Consider the following 21,894-nt stretch of genomic DNA (forward strand, 5'->3'; position numbering starts at 1 on the left):
ACTTGTTTAAAACTACAATACCTGGCCAGCTCTGTTGACTGGCTGCTTTTAACTCAAATTAAAGCAGTATTAACATAATTTAAATCCAGAATGATTAATTGTACAGCCTCCATTCTAATAGTTTCACTGTGAAAACAAATTAAATAATACATATCAAACCATATATATCTTTCATTATAAAACAGTACAGTATTGTAGCCGGATCACATTTTCTTGCAGGCATTAACTGGCAGCTAGTATTTGACCCTCACTGCATGCATGTGGGTGTAAAGTCACCCGTAAATGTTTATCAGGTGCTCACATTTTTTCACTACTACATCACAGAAGCACAGCAATGTGCTGACAGTTTCACAACACCCAATGCAGCAATCTCCATGCACCCAAATGTTTACATATAGTTGCAATCTGGCTTTTCTAAAAACTACAGGACAACATCTGTACAGCTGTTAGTTGATGTCTAAATAATAATAATAATAATAATAATAATAAAAAGAAAAGGTGATGATGCAAAGTTCCTGTTTCTTAGATCTGCAAACAGCCTGTTCTTTCTTTGTTGGACCCTTGTCCTATAGCCCACCACCTCAATGCAGGAGCCTCTGTTCAATTTCACTAATTCATTCTATAAGTTGATGACTTGTGAAAGGACACAAGCTGAGCTGCGCTTTATTATGCCCCACCACTGGATATCCAGTCATAGCTAAAGGTTTGAAACGCCTCTACCTGGATCTACACACGCACATCTGTAATCCCGCAATCCTTTCTGCACCGCAGCTGGACTCTTCACATACAGTATAAATCCCCTCAGTGTTGCTGTGACTGTACGCACCTTCTACTGCATCCCCTTCATTCACGACTCACCCATGCACTCACATCCCTACACGCCGTCTGAATTCCCTTCAGTGGGAGGGAAAGTGTCAATACCTCTCTTTCTCCGGCTTTCATCACCCCCGTCCGCGGTTCTCTATCAGCCTAACCCGGTGCAGGTCCCCCTTCCAGCTGCAGCGGCAGACCCCTACTATACTCTAGCCTATTCTTCTCCCATGCCCACACGTCCCGCTACATCTCGTACTGTACGCTGGCCTATAACAACGCTCTGCTGCACCGGCGCTGAGCCGCAGTTGCCAACGCTTACCACACAAGACGATGCGCAGTCAAACTTCTCCCAGCTCCGTAGATATCGCCTATATCTCACACGCAGATCGCACTGTTTAGTATTTGGCATCAATTCCGATGAACGTCACCTCCATCGGCGCGCAATAATTGCATATCGGAGAGGGAGACAGAGAAGAAAGAGGTGGGGGAAAAGAAAGAAAGATGTGGACTAATTCCACTGTCAGCGAGGTTTTATTTTCGCCCCACGGCGATTAAAAGGTTGGCAGCGAAAATGTAAAGGCTTCCCAACACTTCTGCTGACTGACCATCCTTTTTTAGTTTTGGTCTCCGAGGAGCCGCGAGCACACAGCAAGCTCTGCGAAAAAATCCAATACTGTATCCAAAGGCAAAGTACAATGCAAATAGACTTTGGTGAGAATTAAAGAGACGAGCAGTGTGCAGTGCGGCCAGAAAAGCAGGAGGATGTATGGCCAGTGAGTGGAGGAGAGATGCTGTAGACTAGAGAGATGGGGGGACAGATAGGGGAGGGGGAGACATGGCACAAGGAGAGAGAGAGAAAAGGAAAGAATACAATGATAAAATATCAATGACAAACCATGAGAGGGATCTCTACAACAATATAAACGTCGTAAAAGCTTGATCTTCTCATGATACTTTATCAGCAAACTATAGCGCCAAAATATTCCCAGTCTGTATTTGATGGGTAATGTTGCGACAATCTTGAGTTCAACACAAACAATAGCCACTACAGTTATGCAGTGGGCTTCTTACTTTTTATTTTAACTGTGTTTTAGGGATATAAATGGCATGCAATGGTGCTGTATAAAACTTGTTCTGCCCAAATGTACAGTCAAGACTATATATATATATAATAACATCATGATACTGATATTACTTGTGATAAATATACAGATATTAAAGTGTACTCAGTTCTGCATTTCTGCTGCTGTCAGTATTATGTTAAAATAAAACAAATTGACTGTTGAATTAACAAAAATGAAAGGAAAACATTTCTTTTGTTGAACAAATTGAACATTGAATTGAACAAAAAAGAATGACACAGTTACATTTTAAAGTGCAGTTTACTTTCAACTATCACAAAATGTCTTTAGCGATATGTCGCCTTTCCTATTGCCCAAGTTGATATCGCGATGACGATTAAAACCCCCGATATATTGTGCAGCCCTAGTAAGGACGGTGGATTTGAGCCATTTTACAAATGTGTAGAGAGTAGGTATGCACTGATCCAATATGTCAGATTGGTTTCGGGCCCCGATGCTGGTCCTTTTTTAAGGGGATTCAGGTATGTGACCAATCCCCATTACAGTATACAGTATACAGGTTTCTGTTATGCTCCATGTATTTGCCGTGCTGACCTCCTACTGCATGAACTGTCTTTGTTACATGAACATTTGAGTTGAGTGTGATGTCAGCCCTGAGGCCACAATATGGTGAAAAAGTAACTGACAACTGACAAAACAATAGTAATAAAACAGGCAGAAACAAGATTATCTTTGAAAGTCTCCAATTAAGAAATGATGTGTTACAGCTACACCCTGATAGTAAATTACATCGCATTGATTCCAGTGAGTCCCATGCAGTAAGTAGTGTTATGGATTTTGAATTTGCAACAAAGAGGAGACTGGAATCAGATTGTTTTCAGCAGATATCCAGATTTTAGGTACAGGAATTGGTATTGTGAGAGAAAAGGTTTAAATCCCTTGTAGTGTTTCCTTTTGTAAACTTACTTTTTATACACTTCATCTATTTTGTTTCACTTGTCGTAGTGCAGCCTATTGTAGGGCTGACTTATGTGGGACACAAGTCCTGATTTTTTTTTTTTTTTGGTTAATGGTCCAGATTGCAGGAGGAGACAATATGTCACACACGTCTCCCAGCAGCACAAATAGAACTCCACAATATATTTTATCATTCTACATTCGTCTCCACTGGGATTAGAGGTGGATTTGTTTTAAAATCTTAAAGATAAGAACAAGTGCAAAGAGTTGTTTGTGAAAGTGCAGCATCTTTATAAATTTGGACTCAATGTGAAAGCCTTCTGCTACTTCTGTTTCCTGACAGTGTGGTTTCAGAACTGGGTTCAGAAACAAATCTTTAGCTGGTACATGGAAAAAGCCCGAGTCAGGCAAAGTCAGCACTGTTTTGACACAGAAAGTAATTCCTTCTTCTTTTGTATTTACAGGAACGCTGTCGATGGGAACAAAAAGCTGCACACCGTCTATGATACGAGGTAAGAATCACTCCCTAAGAAGTGCAGCAAAAGACCAGAGTCTATCTCTATGGGATAATGTTGTTGGGAAGAGTCAAACACACACTCATTCCCTGCATTGATATTGAACTTCTTTCACTACGACGAATACTGTAGCAAACTGAAAAAAAGTGATCAGACTGAGAAAAAGTATACCAGCATTCTCTGCACAGGAACAACTTAAACTGAGTTAAACAAAAGTATTTCACACCTGATCCAAAGATTAATTCTCACTTCTGCTGCCATTAATAAACTACAACATGAAGAAGAACAACTTGCACATTTTATCAGGAGTAGATTTGAGCAAATCTATAGCCAACAGGAGTTTTCTGTGGGCCCAACAATGTTTTTATACCAAAATGGAAAATGAATAGGCTACTATACAATACTACATTATACTATGATATGCTATAGCAAAACAGGTATTGTGCATTTAGCCTTAAAACCCCTTTTGCCTATCTTCCACTGATCTTTGCCATTTGTTAAATCTGAAAACGTTTCAATAGTAGCCAGATGACTTCTCTAGATCACTATAGTCTACATCACACCTGGGCTCTTCTAGAGCAAAGAAAATATGTACAATTTCTTGATCTGGATTTAAAGTGAGCCTATGTAAGGTTAAGTCTTGCTAAAACGTTGTGTAGCCCAACAGTAGTATGGCAGTGGGGAAGAGGAAAGTCAGCAAGGGCTCAATAATGTCCTTTATACTGTACAAAAGAGCAATAGCAAAAGTTAGCTAACGTTAGCCAACATTTAGCTAACCTTACCTAATTGAACTTTTTATTTAGAGGAAGATTTAATTTAGAGGAAGCCTACTTCACTTCTTTCTAAATGTAGCCTAAATAGTCTCATTTTAAGAAATTCATTGTATGTTGCATTCCAGTATTAGCAGTAGTTTCCCTATAAGCAGTAGGCTAAATAAAAAAGCATGCTTCATTTTTGACTACTTTTTGTCACACCTGAGTGGGACTTGAGCACAAAGGGGCGTTTGAGCCAACCACCACGTGGCATGTGACAACCAGAGAGCTTCTTGGGTTGACAAGAGACACTTGGGCGGCTTGAGTGCCCCTCTGGTGGGACATCAAAATAAAACCAGGAGATCTCATTATGGCACACACACATAGCATTTTTGTTAAGGTGTCAGCCCTCCTACCTTACCCGCCCCTCGGCTCTGCACATAATTAAACTCCTGAGCTATGTCTGAGACTGAACTTATAGTTCACAACCGTTTAAAATAAGCTTATGCAGTCTGTCACGTGGGCTTTAATGATTACCAAGAGCCTCGCGCACACTGACATGAAGAGTCATATTGCAAACTCAGAGTTAGCTACAAGGTAGTATATGAACCGGCTCTGTCAGGGATTGTTTTAAACCATGGGCGACAATATACTGTATTTTACGCGTGCGGCTCCCTTGGACAGAGGACTGGTGGATTTATATCATTATACCTGGCAACAAGTGCGTTAATGGATATTTGGCAAACAATCTTTCCAAGTGTGACAGTGAGCTAACCCGCGAGAAGCTGAGAGCTGCTAACCGGAGGATGGAGACACGGAGCCGCCTGTTTGAGGCTTTACGGCTCCGCTGCCGTAACACAGGCAGCAATGAGCACGTCTGACATCTCTGCCTCATGAAGCATGTTAACACAGGAGTCTCACCTGATTTAGCGGAGCTCGGCGGGAGTGGGAGCACCGTGGCTCCTTCATTTAGTCATTTGTTGAACGCTGGACGGCACCCATCCATCCAGACACCACATAAGGGATGTTGGGACCCCAGAAAACAGGGCTCTTTGACATTCTTTCATTGCCGCTGGTCGTGGCAGTGATGTGCTGTGCCCAGAGGTGAGTGTCTGGGGGGTTAAAACCGGACACAGGTGTGGGTGTCCGTCCTCCGAAAGAGTTACTATCCTTGTTGTCGTTTCTCTTTCAGCGTCAATGAACCGGGGAACATGTCTTTCGTCAAAGAGACTGTGGATAAACTGTTGAAAGGATATGATATTCGTCTTCGGCCAGACTTTGGAGGTATGTCCCTTATTTGGTGTGTTTCATCCTCATGGCTCCCCGAGATGTTTCTTTACCTGCCCATTGTATGACTGTATAGCCTATTGAATTAGTGTTGTCCATATAGTGCCTTGCTTGTCCGTCAAAGCACTTTCTAAACTCTACTTTTAAATGTGCTATATAAATAAAGTTATTATAGGCTAATTATAATATATAGTTAACTTTCTTTTATGTATTTTAAGGTGCACCGGTTGCTGTTGGCATGAGCATAGACGTGGCAAGTATAGACATGGTGTCAGAAGTCAACATGGTAAGTAGTATAAAAATCCTCACTTCCTTTTTTTTTAATCATGTGTAGTTTTGGTGGACCTCTGTGGACTGCTTTTACCAGTAATATACCCAAAATAGATGAAAAAGTATTTTCACTAGTAATGAAAAGTGTTGTCTTATACTAAAGGGTTAAAGTCTTTATAATCTAGGGAACTATTTTATTCTAAGGTACCCTTTATAATGAATTAACACGTTGTAACTAATGGCATTATTTATGATTAACTAATCATATTTGCTTTATAGCCCATTTATAAGTTATTATAAAGAAGTTTCAGGTTGAAAGTTTTTGAAAAATCCCTTTGGCTGGCGTTTACCCAATTCGGTAAAAAAAGCATTTGTACTTGTCCATTAATATTAATCATGGGGTTCTCTCTTCCCTATAAGCCATCATGTCAGCAGTTGTATATGAGACCAAGCCAATAGAGGTTTGACAAAAATCCATCCAGTCTGCAGTCAGATGTCGAGAAGTTAATGAATGCCTTTTGCTCCAGATGCTCTGTAAACTAACTTAGCAACCGTGAAATTGTTCTTATTAATAGCTTATAATGGATCTATAAATGATTGGTAAATTACTTATTAAACATAAATAAACCTTCAACCTATTACCCTATGCTGCCTTGTCAGAAAGTAATGACAAAATGAATTTTCACAACTTGGCAACCCAAAACCATGTTAATCGATTTAACTAAACTATACTGAATTTTAACTAACTCTATAAAGCATTAGTAAATTAAATATTTGCCTTCAGTAAAGCCAGTAGTTAGTTTAGAGTTATAAACACTTTATTAAAAAGTTGACTTTTTTGAAGGTGGTATAAAATCTAGAACAAAAATGACAACATACAATAATCTATACAACATCCTGAATTGCTCCAGTTTAGTATGTACACAGAATAGTTTATAGAGGCTGTCTTGTATTGTCAGAGTGGTTTGGTCATCTGCTGTATCAGATTATGGCTAGTCGTATGGTTTCCCATCCTGGTTCACTGGCTGTGTGACTCCAGCAGTGATGCCCTAATGGTTCCGTGACAAGATAGGCCAGTAAGTCCAGTGCTATGTCTTCTCCTTTCAAATATAAAAAACAAACAAGCTAAACCCTCAGAAGTGAGTCTGTATGTGCATGTGTGTTGCGGTTGGCACACTATTAGCTAATGCCTGTATGCCATCTATCATTGGTCTTAACTGCAGACAGAGCTTGATGCCCTATCACACGCTACCAAGAGGAAATAGCCCCTGACATGCTGTCCTGACAAGTATGTGTGATGAAATGTACCCGTGGTGCATTTTAATGCATCTCTACAGAGCGGCACAGTGTGGCTTAGTGAAGCTAAACACTCACTACCAGTGACGGAGATCCAGATCTTGTAAATGGTTAGATGGTTGAGTACATTTTGTTTGTCATGTTAAATAGTGTGGTCGTATTAAGACAATACAGATCAAGATTATTTTATTGCTATAGATAATGGGATCAGTTTTTTTGTGTTACCAGATTTCCTATATGGATGGAAAGTTCTTATTTTCTGTACAGTTAATTTTTAATCTTGGATTTGCATTTCTAAAATGACAAAATATGAAGTTAGTAAAACAAATGAAATACACCAGGAGGTTTTCAAACTGTCAGTTGTGACTCCCCAGGGGGGCGCAGGAGAGTTGAACAGAGGTGTGGCGGACTAATCTGCCGTGCCAGATGGTTTGCTGTCATTGGAAACTGTTTGGAAAAGGGTAGGCACTTTTTCACAGTGGTGGCCGTCACACATTTCGCCCATAGATGCCAGTAGCTCCTCACCAGACGCTGATTGGTTGGGTCCACTGCTCGAACACAACTGCATTACTTAAAGCCTGACAAGATGGATTCTCGTGTGATATGTGATCCCACGTTTCTCGCGTGATTTTGTGATATGGGAGGGGTGGGAGAGAAAATCCTTGTCAAAGTCATAAATCAGTATAAATCAATATAATATCTGAACACAGAGACATGATACACATATTTTTTATTCAGTGTGACTTACACTTCGATGATATCCTTATCTCTGATGGCCATTAGTGAACACACAAAGACTCTCCTTTACATTTCAGAACTTGCCTGAGAATTGTCCCATTTTTAAGTTTTCTTCAGTATCATAGTACTTTAGTGATAGCTGTCTGTACATCCATGGGAACATTGCAAAATGAAAGTGATAATAGCGAATTCGGCATTATTTTAAATTTGCCAAAATGTTGGGGGTGGCCCAGTTGTCTCAGTTTTGTCTGAGGGGAGGCCTACAGGGTCAGACTTTGAAAACACCTGAAATACAGTACTACATACAGCTTCACTGTTCTAATACCAAACATGAATAATGCACCAGCCTAATATTCTATGCAACTGTTAAAATAGGTATAACACATAAGTAAAAAATGTGATTTCTTAACTCAGACAATTTTATATATATACAGTATATATATGGATGTAAGCCTTTGATTGCAAGTAAATAAAGACAAACACATATTTGTTTATATCTCATTAACTTTGAAAATCTATAATCAGCTAACTAAGTTCCAGCACTTAATGGACCAAACCTAATTTCCGTAGTCAAGACCACACCCGCTTTTAACTTGAGAGTAGCTTTCTGCGTAGTAAAAGCATTTGGCCTCCTCAGTGGCGATCTCATCACACTGTGGGTATAAATGGTTCTAGGCACGCAGATGGGACAGAGGAAAATACATCTCCTCCTCGTCGCTGGAGGAATACACATCTAGAAAATAAACACTCCCAGTGGCACTTAGGCATGTGCTAAAAATGATTCACTCATGGTACGAATGATAGGACACCAGGAGCTGTTTGCATCCTGCCCATGAGGCATTATAGAATGAGTGTGATTTGCCAGATATCCGAAGATATCCACACCATCCTGATGGAGTACACAGTATCAAACACACGGTACCCAACAGGATCACTGATCACTGGTCAGGCGGCTTGAACATATTGCACTTTGCAATGACTCAGGAGGAAGGAAAGTGACCTCACATCAGCACTACTACTTTTTTCTTTATGCCTGGAGCTATAGATCAATTTTATCAGGGTATTCTGAGCAGCCACACCAAACACTATGATAGTTTATCTGTGGTCCTGGACAACATTATTTTGTTCCTTTCTGTCTAAGCTGCAGTCCAGTCCCCCCACCCAAGCGCTTTGATATTTTGTAGCTTCTTCTCATATTTTGCTCACCAGAGCATTTTAAGGCTTCCAGTAACCTGTGTGTTTATGGATTACAGTGAGTGCAGTCTCTCTTTGCCAGACCTTCCTCCACAGCACTGCAGAGGAGGGTCTGGCTAGTCTACACAGCATTTCTGGATGGGAAAATAATGTGCTCTGGTTTATTGGCATTTCTTTAAACCAACCACATTCGTCTTGGGTGGTGCTAAAGCCGCCCATGGGGAGCCTCAGGAAGGAACTTGTTTTGGTGGAACATGTGTACGTTCAGAAGTATTTTTAGTCGTGCAACAGAAAACTCCGATTGGACAGATAGTCTAGCTAGCTGTCTGGATTTACCCTGCAGAGATCTGAGGAGCAGTTAACCATAGTCCTCACAAATCCACCTGAGTTTAAAATTACAACACAAAGGAAGCGAGCGGTAAGGGACATCTGGCCGAAAAATGAGGGACATCGGGTGGAATTTTCGGCTGCACCTGAACTAATCCGTAAATGAAACGTTGTCGATAAAGACTACAGTGAGTGAAATACAGTATTATATATAAAACTTAAATTAAAAAGCCTCACATTTATCACAACTCTGTACAATATATGGTTCTGTGACTAGATATGGTATATTGTTTTGGGAGGTTACACTTAAATTGTTGCAGGACTTCCATATATTGAATATCCGCTGAAGTCAATTTAAATCTGCCCAAGTAAGTGTTTCAAATGTACAGTATGTCAATTGCTTTGAACCTGGAAATGACCTAGAATGTATCTTTAACTCCACGCCGGCGATAGCCGTGGCCACTCATGTTTTCGGGTTGTCCGTCCGTGGGAGGTCAAAGTTCAAAGGCCATGGTCACTGTGAGCTCACGTCTGTCCCATTCTCATGACCGCGATATCTCAGGAACGCTTTAAGGGAATCTCTTCACATTTAGCACAAACGTCCAGTTGGACTCACGGATTTACTGGGACCTCACACACCGCTTGTTTGACCATAACTTAAGAATGAATACGCTAATTATGACAAGATTTTACACAAATGTCTTATAGGATAAAATGATGACATTTTATTTCCTAAAGGTCAAAGGTCAACTTCTCTGTGACATCATGATGTTCTGCAAAAAAAATGCTTTTCTGGCCATTATTGAACGCTATAACTATATATAAAGAATAGAAGGGGAGACATTTGGTTGGATACTGAATTGGTGACACTAATCTTAAAATTGGGCCGATTGAATAGATCTTCTTTGCTGCCTGGTTGAAGATGTGTGTGTGAAGCATCCACATTTCGCCGAAAAATACACATACTGTACCTTTTTTTATGAAATAGCTTCAAAGTCTTCACTACATATAATATCTAAGTCTGGACAAGGCAGACATGGATGTTAACTGCAACTTGCCTGGTTGGTGGAAGCATACAAGGGCGGTAATTCTAGTTAACATTATTATCATACTGTTTAAGTGAAGTTTGCATACGAAAGAAGAGGCTGTAAATAGTTCAGTAAATAGTAGTTTATGTTATTTATGGTTTATGGTGCATTAGCAAACAATTTACCTCTTAGGTGTGGACCAAAAACCTCACAGATGTGTTGATTAGTTGTGTTACTGATCTGTAACAAGCTTTCATATTTCACATCTTCAGAATTGTAATAAAATACATTTTGTAACATTTTGTAAAATCTTAGGCAAAAAACAAGTAAATTGAACATAATCAATGCAATTCCTCACATAAGACATTTCCTCATTTTCAAATACTGCAGTCCTGTTATCCTGAAAGAGAAAATAAGCAAAACATCCATATTTGAAACCAATAAGAGACTTTGAGAGGCACATAAATGGAAGTAGGACAAAAATGCAGTTTGTTACCTTTACTAAGAAGTTATAAAAATCAAGTAAGGTTAGAGAAGATGAGCAGGATGTTTGTCTTTTCTTGCATTGGTTTGAATAGTTGGAGATGATGACCTCATTCCGTCTGATTTACTGAACCTGTAACAGCTCTAGCTCAAGTCAGCCTCACTGCTGCTTTTTCTTACTTCTTACACTCTTAAAGTGCCCATATTATGAAAAAAAAACCCTTTTTCTGGGATTTGGGGTGTTCTTTTGTGTCTCTGGTGCTTCCACACACATACAAACTTTGAAAAAAATCCCTCCATGCTGTTCTGAGTGAGATACGGTTTCTGAATGTGTCCTGCCTTCAGTCTCCGGGTGAGCTGTTCAAAATCGGCACGGCTTGTGACGTCACAAGCCAAAACGAGCTGGCTAACTGCAACCATTAGCTCGTAGCATTAGCGTTTGCATGCTAACGCTAATGCTAACGCTAGCATGCTACCTCATTCTCAATAGCAAAGCACTGCTACAACACACACAAGTTCACCATAATCTCCAAAAGAACTACTTCCATGTGCGCCCTCATTTAGAAGAAGTCTCCCAGCTAATCCTGCCTTGTAACTAACTGAAGGTGGAGAAACAGCCTTTCTTTTACTGTCTATGGAGCTAGCTAGCTGACATGATCTACATCTGAGCTACTGAGCATGTGCAATCAAAGATAGTACAGAAGAAGAAGAAGAAGAAAAGAGGTCTCACTCTGTAGCTAAAACAGAGACCAGCTGAAAAGAGGATCTGCAGCAGTGAGAGAGAGCAACATTATGGTGTTTTTTGAAAATTAAACCATGTAAACCTATTCTGGTACAACCTTAAAATACAATTATGAACCTGAAAATGAGCATAATATGGGCGCTTTAAAACCTTGATTTTGGGGTTTCTTTTAGTTTCTTTCATTGCCTTCTTTGTCATGGCTCTGAACAGCTCTAATCCTGTTTCTAAAGCCCTCTGAGACGTTCTCTGAACAATTTAATAAACATAAGTATTAAGCCTCACAAAGCCAGACCATATCTTACTAGCTCAGTTTGCCCAGTAGATACATTTCCGACCGATCACTGATGTATGGAGAGTGTTTAGGTGATGAAACTTGTGAACAAATACTCCAGCTTATATGAAGGACAGTTCTGCAACTGCATGGCATATTCTTTTGTCTCTGAGACCTATTAAGAAACCTTTCGTGATGAATAGTTGGTGGTAGATATTTGACATTTGGAGAACAGCTGCCACGTCATTCCAGTTTGAAATCTGAAAACACTAATGACAGCCCAGTGGGTGGCGTCCCCACTGTTCAGTCAGATCATTGAAGGCTTCATATGGATGTCTAAGCGAAGATGAGAGCTGTCAGTCATCTGTTATACAGCTTGATTTAAAAGACATCTGTCCTGGGCAAAAGCTGAGCCTCACCATAACCAATAACCATAACATAATAGAAAAAACAAAGCTAAACTAAAAACATTCATTGTGTTGAAATATTGAACAAATTATTTAATTTTTTGTATTTGTTAGTTTATAGGAATTGGTAACTTACTGCTGAACACCAACTACTCTACAGTACCTGATGGTGGATCTTAAATTACCAGCAGAGATCCCCTACCATTACCGGCAATTTCCACAGGATGCGGAACGGCTGCGGAACGTCGACGGAGTCATTAGGTTTCCATTAAAGTCAGTGTGTGTATTTCCACTGACTGCAGAACGTCTGCGTCCCTACTCCGTCCCAGCTGCAGATACGCAGAGCTTCTATTTTTGCCGCACGCCGGAGAGCTCCACAGCAATTCAGCACACGGCAGATAGTGCGGGACAGGAAGTCGAGCACAGAAACAAAATAAAAATCCGGTTCATTTTCAAAGTAAAATACACCGTGCTCACGGCGGATCATATTTCCCTGCACTACACCTTGAAAACACTGCACAGACTTGTTCCCCCTCTACTCCTCTGGATGGAAACAAACTGTTGTTGGTTTTGTGGTTCTATTCTACGTGAATTCGTGAGATATCGTGGGTCCTCGTGACTACAGTTGTCAGTCATGGCGACAGCCGTGCCGCAACAAATCCAGACCTGGTGGGTATTGACGGACGGCGGAGCACGCAGCCGTTACGCATCCAGTGGAAATCCGGAGTTATAACACTTGGCGCAGCACCCGAGCCGTTTTGGGCACAAACTAAACCGAAAGAATGTAAAATCAATATGAGCATCAAAACTAAGTACGTGAATCTAATGATTGTAGTTGGTCCCCAGTGGACTTCTTTAGCAAGTTTTGGTTTTAATCTTTTTGAGTGTTATTTATTTATCATCTGCTCCATAGGGCTGCACAATCAATCGCACGTTAATCGATATCACAATATGGACTGGTGCAATATCCAATTGGGGGGGGGGGTGCAATATTTGTTAAAGGCAAAAAATCTGCCAAACCATTCAAGTATTGTGGTGCTGCAGAGACGTCCCAGCCTACAGACTAAAGAAAACATCTATGTTTGGTACAGATCCTCGCAAAAATCACACTATAATAACTTTTTTTAATATTAATAGTTTTCAATGACAATGTTACAACAATGATCATTACCTCCAATATCGTGAATCATATCGCAATAGTAATGTTAGTCAAAATAATTGCAATTAGATATTTTCCTCATATCGTGCAGCCCTACAGCTCTAGCTTTTATAACGTTTTAGACACAGATACCGTATGGTAATAATAATGGTCCAAAATGATGTGAAATTGGATATGTTTTTGATTAAAAATCATCAAATTTTTTTGAGGGAGGACCCCTAAACCCCCTGCCAAATACGTGCACCTAAGTCTTCCACAAACCTAGGAAAAAAACACTAATCAGTCTGCCATTAAATGCCTTTCACTCACCTTTAAATGCCAGAGCTGCTGACTGGTTGCTTGCAAAGTTTATTTGTGCACATGCATGATTGTGTGTGTTATTTGCAGTAACTTTTAATCTGTTAATAGGGTAAGAGTCTATATTTAGTAAATCAGTGTCAGTTTGTTGTTTCTCCGTTTAGAGTCGTGCTTTAAGAGAAGTGGGAAACAGACAGAGTAGATCTGCAATGCAGTGTATGTCTTGTCTCTTTTCATATACTTCAACACGGCCCTGTTAATAGTGTGATGAGGAGCAGGAAAGTTGTCTTTCTGAATTATCTGCAGTCCAATCGCACTTTTCAAAACCTGCTGTGATTATGGAGTGATGATCAATGATGTTTCTTGGGTCATAGCCATTATACTGGACCCTCTCTTATTTTGAAATGTGACATTATCTTAGGCTGTTTCTGCGTCAATAAAAAGTTAGTCTATATCGAAGACGATACATTGACGGGATAGTTCCAGTGCTGCCGGAAGTCTTGCCGGATGTCTTTTGGAAGAAATGTTCCTCTGTCTTTGTGTTGGTGTTCTAACCTCTGGTGGATTTGTGAGGACTATGGTTAACTGCTCCTCAGATCTCTGCAGGGTAAATCCAGACAGCTACGATTGTGATTGGTTTAAAGAAATGCCAATTCATGAAGTAGTCTTAAACAATTTACAAAATAAACAAATGAAAACTTAAAGATGTGTCTGTAGTATGTGTGCTTTCTGGCGCTGGGTAAGACCCAACAAGTGAGTTGGTTCAGGGGCTCTTGAGTAAAGCGAGTGTTTGTGGTCTATGCTGCAGTGTCTGTTCACTGACACGGGCAGGTTGTAAAGGAGAAAACTTGGCTCAAGATCAAGTTCATCTCCCTGACTTTTTAGAAATAGCTGGATGCTTTTCGATGTGATACACAGCTCTGTTCCACATACCTCACACTGAACCAGACTATGCATGACTTAGTTGAAGTTTTCACCCATTGGGAATTGTGTGACTTTACCAAAAGTAGTTTTAAAGCAAAACCCATCATTTTTTTGGGGAGGGCGGTAACTTTTAAAATGACACCTTATGTTAACTCGGCCACTGATTGAAGTGATCTGTTATTAGTGTCTAATGGACAGGTATGAGAGTGGTATCAGTCGTTTTCTAACTTCTAACTTCTGGCAATTAAGTATATTTACTAGGGCTGTCAGCGTTAACGTGTTAATCGTGATGCGATTAAGGGCCGATTCATTTTTTCTTAATCGCATGCCGGCATTTATTAATTTATTTTACACTTCACTCGGCTTTGCGTCATGCCTAACAGGTTACTATTTTGACCCTTTGCAGCACCCGCACTCGTAGACAAGTCGAAAGCCATATGCACGTTGTGTAAAACCGAATTAAAATATCACCGAAGCACGTCAAGCTTGAGCTACCAGCTACAGAGCGAAGCATAGTAGTACAGTTAACGTGATGCTACCCGCTAGCATGCTACCCACTCAGGCAAAGCACTATTTTGGAGAGTGCTGCTTGCCGACCTGTGGATGAAACCAAATCCCCAAAAATGACTACAGCTCTTGTGAAACGGGTGGCAACTAACTGCAGACCTGTCAGCATCGTAGAGGACTCGGGTCTTAAAGACGTACTACGGTTGGCATGTTCTGACCTGTCTCGTTGCCGTCGAGGGGGACAGCAGTTTTCACGGATACACAGCCTGTACGACACGGAGAAAGCAGCCACACTGGAACTGCTGCAAAGTACAAACGCTGTCTCATTAACCGCTGATCACTGGACGGCAGTGAGGAATCAACATTATTTAGGAGTTACTAAACACTAGATTGACTCTGGTAAGGATAGGGATTTTTAGTTTTTTAGTTAGGGACTTGGAAGAATTGTGCAGTAATGACAGATTCACACGTTTTTCTTTTGTTTACAGTAAATAAATAATTACAAATCTTAAAATCAAGTTCATAAAGTCACTTTCTTTGCATTCATTTGATTCCCAATCAAGATTCACTGGTAAGAATGGCTTTCGATTGTTAATATGTACTTAAAAACTGTTCTGAAATGCAAAATAATAGAATTTTAATCATGTGATAAATTCAGCGATTAATCATGATTAAACATTTTTTTATCGTTTGACAGCCCTAATATTTACCCAAATCCTTTAAAAAACACACACACACACACACACACACACACACACACACAAAAACCTACACAAACAATCTTGATACGAATCCCTCACGTTAAAATAAATGAATAATTTTTTTTATTATGACCAAGATATCAAGTGGGACATTTTGAAGTGTAAAAGTCATCTTGTCAGCGCTCTCTGGTGGCGCACTTTTTCTAAGGCCTAGTCCACACAAATTCAATTCAGTTCAATTTAGAATTCTAGTATCAAATCATAACAACAGTTATCTCAAGACACACATGCACTGTTGAGAAAAATCTCTGTCCACATGAAAATGCAAAAACACACAATTGAAGAGCTGTCAAGAGCATACCAAGCCAACATATAACCCCAGTCGCACAAAGAAGAAGAAGAAGAAGATGTTGCCCAATCAGAAGCCTGAAGAAAAAGCTGTGACCAGGAGACTTTCTGCCAACTAGTAGTCCGACGGTCTCGTCCAAGACCGGAGACGTTGGAGGCGGGGTCTGTGTCGTGGCAGTGTTGGATTAGCAGTTCTGACACCTCCGTTCCTCAATACAATGGAAGAGTAACTGTACATGTATGTGTAAAATGTAAAACGTAGCTGCTAGTAAGCCTGTTACCAGCACTATTTTGGCCATGCAAGAATTGTCACCTCATTTTCTGATGCCTCACAAAGTGAGATAACGGCACACACACTGACGTATCAAACCAAAAAGTCTGTTTTTGGTTTGTAACAAACACAAACAGCATTTTTGTAAGTCTTCACCATGGCCAAAACTCAGTTTACAGTGACCTAAAACGCAGTTTGTGGGTGGAGGAAAGGCCAAAACGAATAGAAAAAGCTAAGTTTTAAAAAATACCCGTGTATGTGTGGACTAGGCCTAAATTACTTCAACGCTATATTCACTTATCTGCCGACATATACACCAATATGATATATCTGCAATAATCAGATAATATCTGACGATATATCTGTCTGGCTGAGCTCCAATGTTGATATATTGTTCTGGTTTGTGTGTAGTTTTAACAAGCTCATTGATTTTGAGTGTGTGATTTGGGCAGCCATGTTGCTCATTTCAGTGACCTATTATTATTAAAGGAGAGCAATTTAAATTTTTTGTTATATTGTGTATTTTTGTACATTGTTTGGGATATCGTCTTCATATTACTATTAATAGAACGATCAGCACAAACGACAAGTGACAAAATGACAAGATGGTTAACAGTCACCTCATACATTTTTACCATCACATACTGTAAGCAAACTTCTATCATTTATATCATTCATTTTAAATATCTAAAATGCAGGATTCAGAGCTGTTCTGAATGGTAAATCTATGTAAAAGACTTGTGTGATTGCTCAGTCTAAGTCCTTGAACAGACCAAAGCAGGACTGGCTCTCTCTCCCTCCGAGAAGTGGAGAGCATAAAGGTGTTGGCCGCGTGCTTTCAAACAGCCAGAGTCACACAAAGTATTGGCCCATTATAGCCTGTGTGGGCGAGCTGCAGAGCTTGTTGTCTAGGAAATGAGTTTATTAATATATTTCTCGTTTAACTCACTGCACTCCTTTATTTTTAGCTTGGAAATTAAGATTGCTCTGTGTCCTTTTTCCATTCTGTTGATATTTTTAAAACTCGCACTTAACCAGGCGTTCATGTTACACAAGTGAACTGCAGAAACAAATTGCAGTATTTGTGTATTTATTGGGGACATCACTCCTTTAGGTATGTCCCACCAGGGTTTCTATACTTTGCGAAGAAACACCTGTCCAGGCACAAAAAAAAGTCCTTAAGCTGTAAAGCAGATCCTCCCTGCGGTGTTGTTACACGTTTTTTCATGAGTCAGCTGGAAGACAAATCCATCATGTGCTAAAACCCCCATCAATTTTGACATTTTAACATTATCCACCTTCTGCCTAGAGGAAGTGTTACCCTTAAAAAAAGTCATACTAAAGATGTTCTCCCAGAATTGTATTGAAGGGCTTAGTTAATAAGTCAGCCACATAACACATCAGATAGCTAAGATAGGTAAGGAGAACTCAGCCAAAAACACTAGTGTAGTCTCTATACTGTACACAACATGCTGACTTTTCTACTGTGCAGGGACATTGCTGCACTTAGTGTTATAGTGGGATGTGACCCTACAGGAATATAAACCCTCCATGCAGCATTATCATTCTACTCGTCACTCTAACAGGGTGCTTGAAATAAAGATGGAACTTAACATGCTTTTACTGAGTTAATACACCTGATTCAGGTGAAACTTATTGTGGCTGAAGAACTTTTGATTTATACAATCAGTTACTTTTGGGGGGGGTACAATGTGAGGAAATGCTATGAGTGCCTCAAGTAAGCTGAGATAACCCACAATTTGCATACAATTCCTGCATGGTTTTAGGACATCAAGATGTTTTAATCATGCCATTTTTCCTCGTAATATACTGCATCTGCATATCTGCTGGATGTGTAAACAAGCAAATGTTTGACCACATGTTCGCAACGTTATAAGGCAACAGCATGTCTATGTTGTGTTTAAAAAGATAATTATCGCAGCTTTAAGTAGGAGTCGAGATCGCCATAATGGTGCTGAACGACTGCACATCTTGTTTTTATCAAATTTACATATAATAATAGTAATAATCTGCCATGTGGGTAATTGAAATTGATCTGATCAAACTAGTGGATTGAAAAAAATACTATTACTTATTCCAATGTTATGCTTTTCCACCAAACTCACAAATGTCATTAACCTAGGTTAAAAACTAAGCAATGTTCAACTTAACATTTCCCCCCCACGGGCCTGTAGACCAGAGTTATTGGCCCCTTGTATATTTTTACTGGCCCGGAAATAAGACACTTTTCTATAAAACTGTTGTTATTGGTCCCCTTGAAAGACAACCCCTCTCAGTCGGCCTTGGCAGGGAATTGAAACTGAGCAGTACATACCACCATCGTCACCCTCCTCCACCCAGGTGTACTGTTTTTTGCATGAAACTATGAACCCCCTTCTTGCTTTCAGTAGCCCCATACACTTCCTTTGATATTGTTGTTGAAACTACTGGCTGAGGTGAAACTTTTACTAGGTGAAAATACTGACTGCAAGAAAAAACTTGTAAGGTAATTAAGGGTTAGCTTCAGCCAGTTAGCTTCACAGGTGAACTAACTCGTGACTATGATTGCCAAAACGCCCTGTCAATGGCCCGTTTATCAACTTGTCTGACACTGGCCCCGGACCATTGGGCCATTGCTTATGTCGAACCCTGCTAAGGCTTTTAGAGATGAGTAAGCGTTTGTAAGTTAAGTCTTGCCTTGGCTTTAGTTGTTAAATATTTTTTGTTTCTACAGTTATTAATATATTGATGAGATATGTTATGATGATCTGTCATGGCTAAAGTATAGGGTTGTATCTTAATGTATCTAATCATGCACCATATAAATACATTTAATGGTCAATGTATGGTTATTCTTAAAGGACAGCTTCATAATTCGTCACTTCATGCTAAATTAAAATAAAGACTGTCACTGTTGTTCTTACAACTAGTATCTAACCTGACACCTGGCCTAAAATAAAGCAAGATGCATCAAAATATAAAGGTCATTAAATACTAAAATGATATGCCTTTTTTATCTCAAGGATGAATATTGGAACTAAAAAGACCCTTTCTTTCAGCTTGTCTAAGATCTAGTGTTTGTCAGAACCAGTGACGGTTCTGTGGAGAATAACACTGCTCAAAGCCTCCATCGCCACACTCCACAAAAATAGATCACCTGCGACTTTGCTCTCATAAGACAATAGCACTTATACTGTTATAAGGTGGTGAAAGGAATGGAATTATTTAATGAAAGGCTTGCACAATGTCGTGTGGGAGGATGCACAGACACGGTTTGTAAAACATATATAGTACACTTTTGAATTCTACTGGGAACGCTTAGCTGTCTTATGGAGTGATGAAAAGCCCCCCAATCTCTGAGTGCTATTCCTGTATTCCCAGCAGACATCCTGGTGTTAAGTTGACATAGACAATGTTTGACTGGCACACAGTAACCATGTCTGAGCATGAGACTGTGAACTCTCCGAGCCGAAGATGACACGACAGTCTCATCCTCCCACTGGGCCTCATTTACTCACTGGTGCTGAGAACAAACCTCTTTCTGTCTCTTGTGGTCTACATATCTGACAACAAACAACACCACCACAAATCAGAGTAAGGAGTATGTATTTTCAAAATGTTGTCATTAGTTAACAGTTTTGAAATGCTCCACTGTCCTTTCCTCTTGGAAAGCTTTTTGGTTATCAGATATGGCAATTAGCCATACAATGGACTATTACACTCAAACTCTGTCTTCACTGAAGGTTCATTTTCAATAGTGCTGGAACATAATTCAATATCATCATTAATGACTTTCAGTGGAATCGTGGATAGGAACTCAAAAGCGTTTTGCAACATTCTATAGAAAGCAGGAGCTAATTGTAATCATAAATGGAGCATTAGTTCAGTCAGTGTACTGATGTCTCGTCTGCATTAGCTGATTGGCATCAGCTGTTTCATTCATGCATCACAATCCCTGTGTTTTCAGGCAAATCCAACTGTATAACCCATTGACTTTATCAGATCTAAACCAGGTATGGACTCAAATGCACGACTCAAGGCAGAGGATCAGTTCACAAGAGGGTTTATTACAAACCAGGTAGCAGTGTCCAAATCACAGTTAAAGGGTGAGGTCAAAAAATAGAAGTCAGAGGCACCTAAATCACTAGGGCTAGAGGCAGAGTCAAAACAGGCAAGGGTCGAAAAACTGAAAAAAGTATGCTGGAACATTGACGCTAAGCTAGTATTGGCTGATATTTCGAGCTCTACTATATATATTTTTAATAGGTAGGTAGGTAGGTAATTTAGTGGGAATATTTAGGGAATTACAATTGCATTTCCTCATTTGTATTATCAAATCCATTATATTGTGACATCGCTAGTAGTAATAATCTTAAAACAAATCTAAGTGCTTTAGAAAACAGAGAGCCTCCATGCAGTGTGGCTGCCAGAGGGCTTCTACCTGTACACAAACTAAAACCCCTCTGGAGCCTGGAATAGAGTAGCCGGCGGGGTCCCACAGGGCACTGGGAGCAGGAGGGCATACTGTACACTGTGTACAGTGAGCATGGTGTGGAATAGATTTGTTCTGAGATGCTAAAGCACTGTTGAAGACGAGTGCTGAGGTGGGATCTGAAGATCTAACACAGACTGAAATAGTCGTGGTCCAGACGCTGAGTGAGAGGCTTGGTAGATGGGCTCCATCTCTGTAGTATAGGAGCTGTTGTGTAAAGCTGATTCACCCAGCCCACACCTCAGCTTCATGTGGGAGAGAGCGTAATGAGGGTATCTTCGGTTCACACGGGGGGGACAGAGAATTGGGAGGGCGAAGGCTAAAAAGACTCTAAAAAATAAATGAAACAGCCAAGTCTCAAGCCAGGGATTTTTTTCTGGAAACATACTGCATCACATTGATTACTACAGAACCTACACCCACTCTGACAACGGGAAGAAATGTTTTAAGCATTCTTTTACATGCAGATGTAATAGAAATGTAGTCACGAGTGTCATTCATTTCATTCTATGACTGGAAAAATACACTATATTACGGGTCGACCGATACTGGTTTTTCATGGCCGATACCGATTATTAGTAGTGAATGAAACAATATTTGGATCCGATTTGCATTTAGAGTAAAAATGAAAATCTTTTAGTCAAAATTAACATTTTGGAATGTTACAAACTCCAACGCAAAAGTTAGTTTAAATGCTTTTGAGCTATTATTTAATAAAACTCAAACTTGAAACACAATACACAGTAAAATAAATAATAATAAACTCAAAAATAGCTTCCTGAAGTTTTTTGTATGCTAACAGTTTGTGTTGCAGACTGCTGACAGAGCTGTAGCGGAGGCAAAGCAGTGCACTTTTAAATTAATTAACTTTATCGGTTATCGTAAAATAAAAGACGATACAGATAGTCTGCAAGTGCCAAATATCGGCCCTGATAATCGGCCAGGCTCCCTACTCTATGTAACAAAAAGGACATTGAATGCATGAAAAGACATTATGTTTCAGTAACTACAGGCAACATTTTAAAATATGGTA

General features: G+C 39.9%; 1 protein-coding gene across 1 annotated transcript in view; it reads left to right on the top strand.

The window, feature by feature from the left end:
- Positions 1-21,894, top strand: part of gabrb3 (gamma-aminobutyric acid type A receptor subunit beta3) — an 89,280-nt gene that overhangs the window by 48,095 nt on the left and 19,291 nt on the right. The window contains exons 2-4 of the mRNA XM_078259837.1: positions 3,317-3,364; positions 5,312-5,403; positions 5,625-5,692. Of these exons, the coding sequence (XP_078115963.1) occupies positions 5,331-5,403; positions 5,625-5,692 (141 nt within the window). The 5' untranslated portion in view covers positions 3,317-3,364; positions 5,312-5,330. The remainder of the gene's footprint in view (positions 1-3,316; positions 3,365-5,311; positions 5,404-5,624; positions 5,693-21,894) is intronic.

This window comes from Sander vitreus, chromosome 9 (genome assembly GCF_031162955.1).
Source record: "Sander vitreus isolate 19-12246 chromosome 9, sanVit1, whole genome shotgun sequence".
NCBI lineage: Eukaryota > Metazoa > Chordata > Actinopteri > Perciformes > Percidae > Sander > Sander vitreus.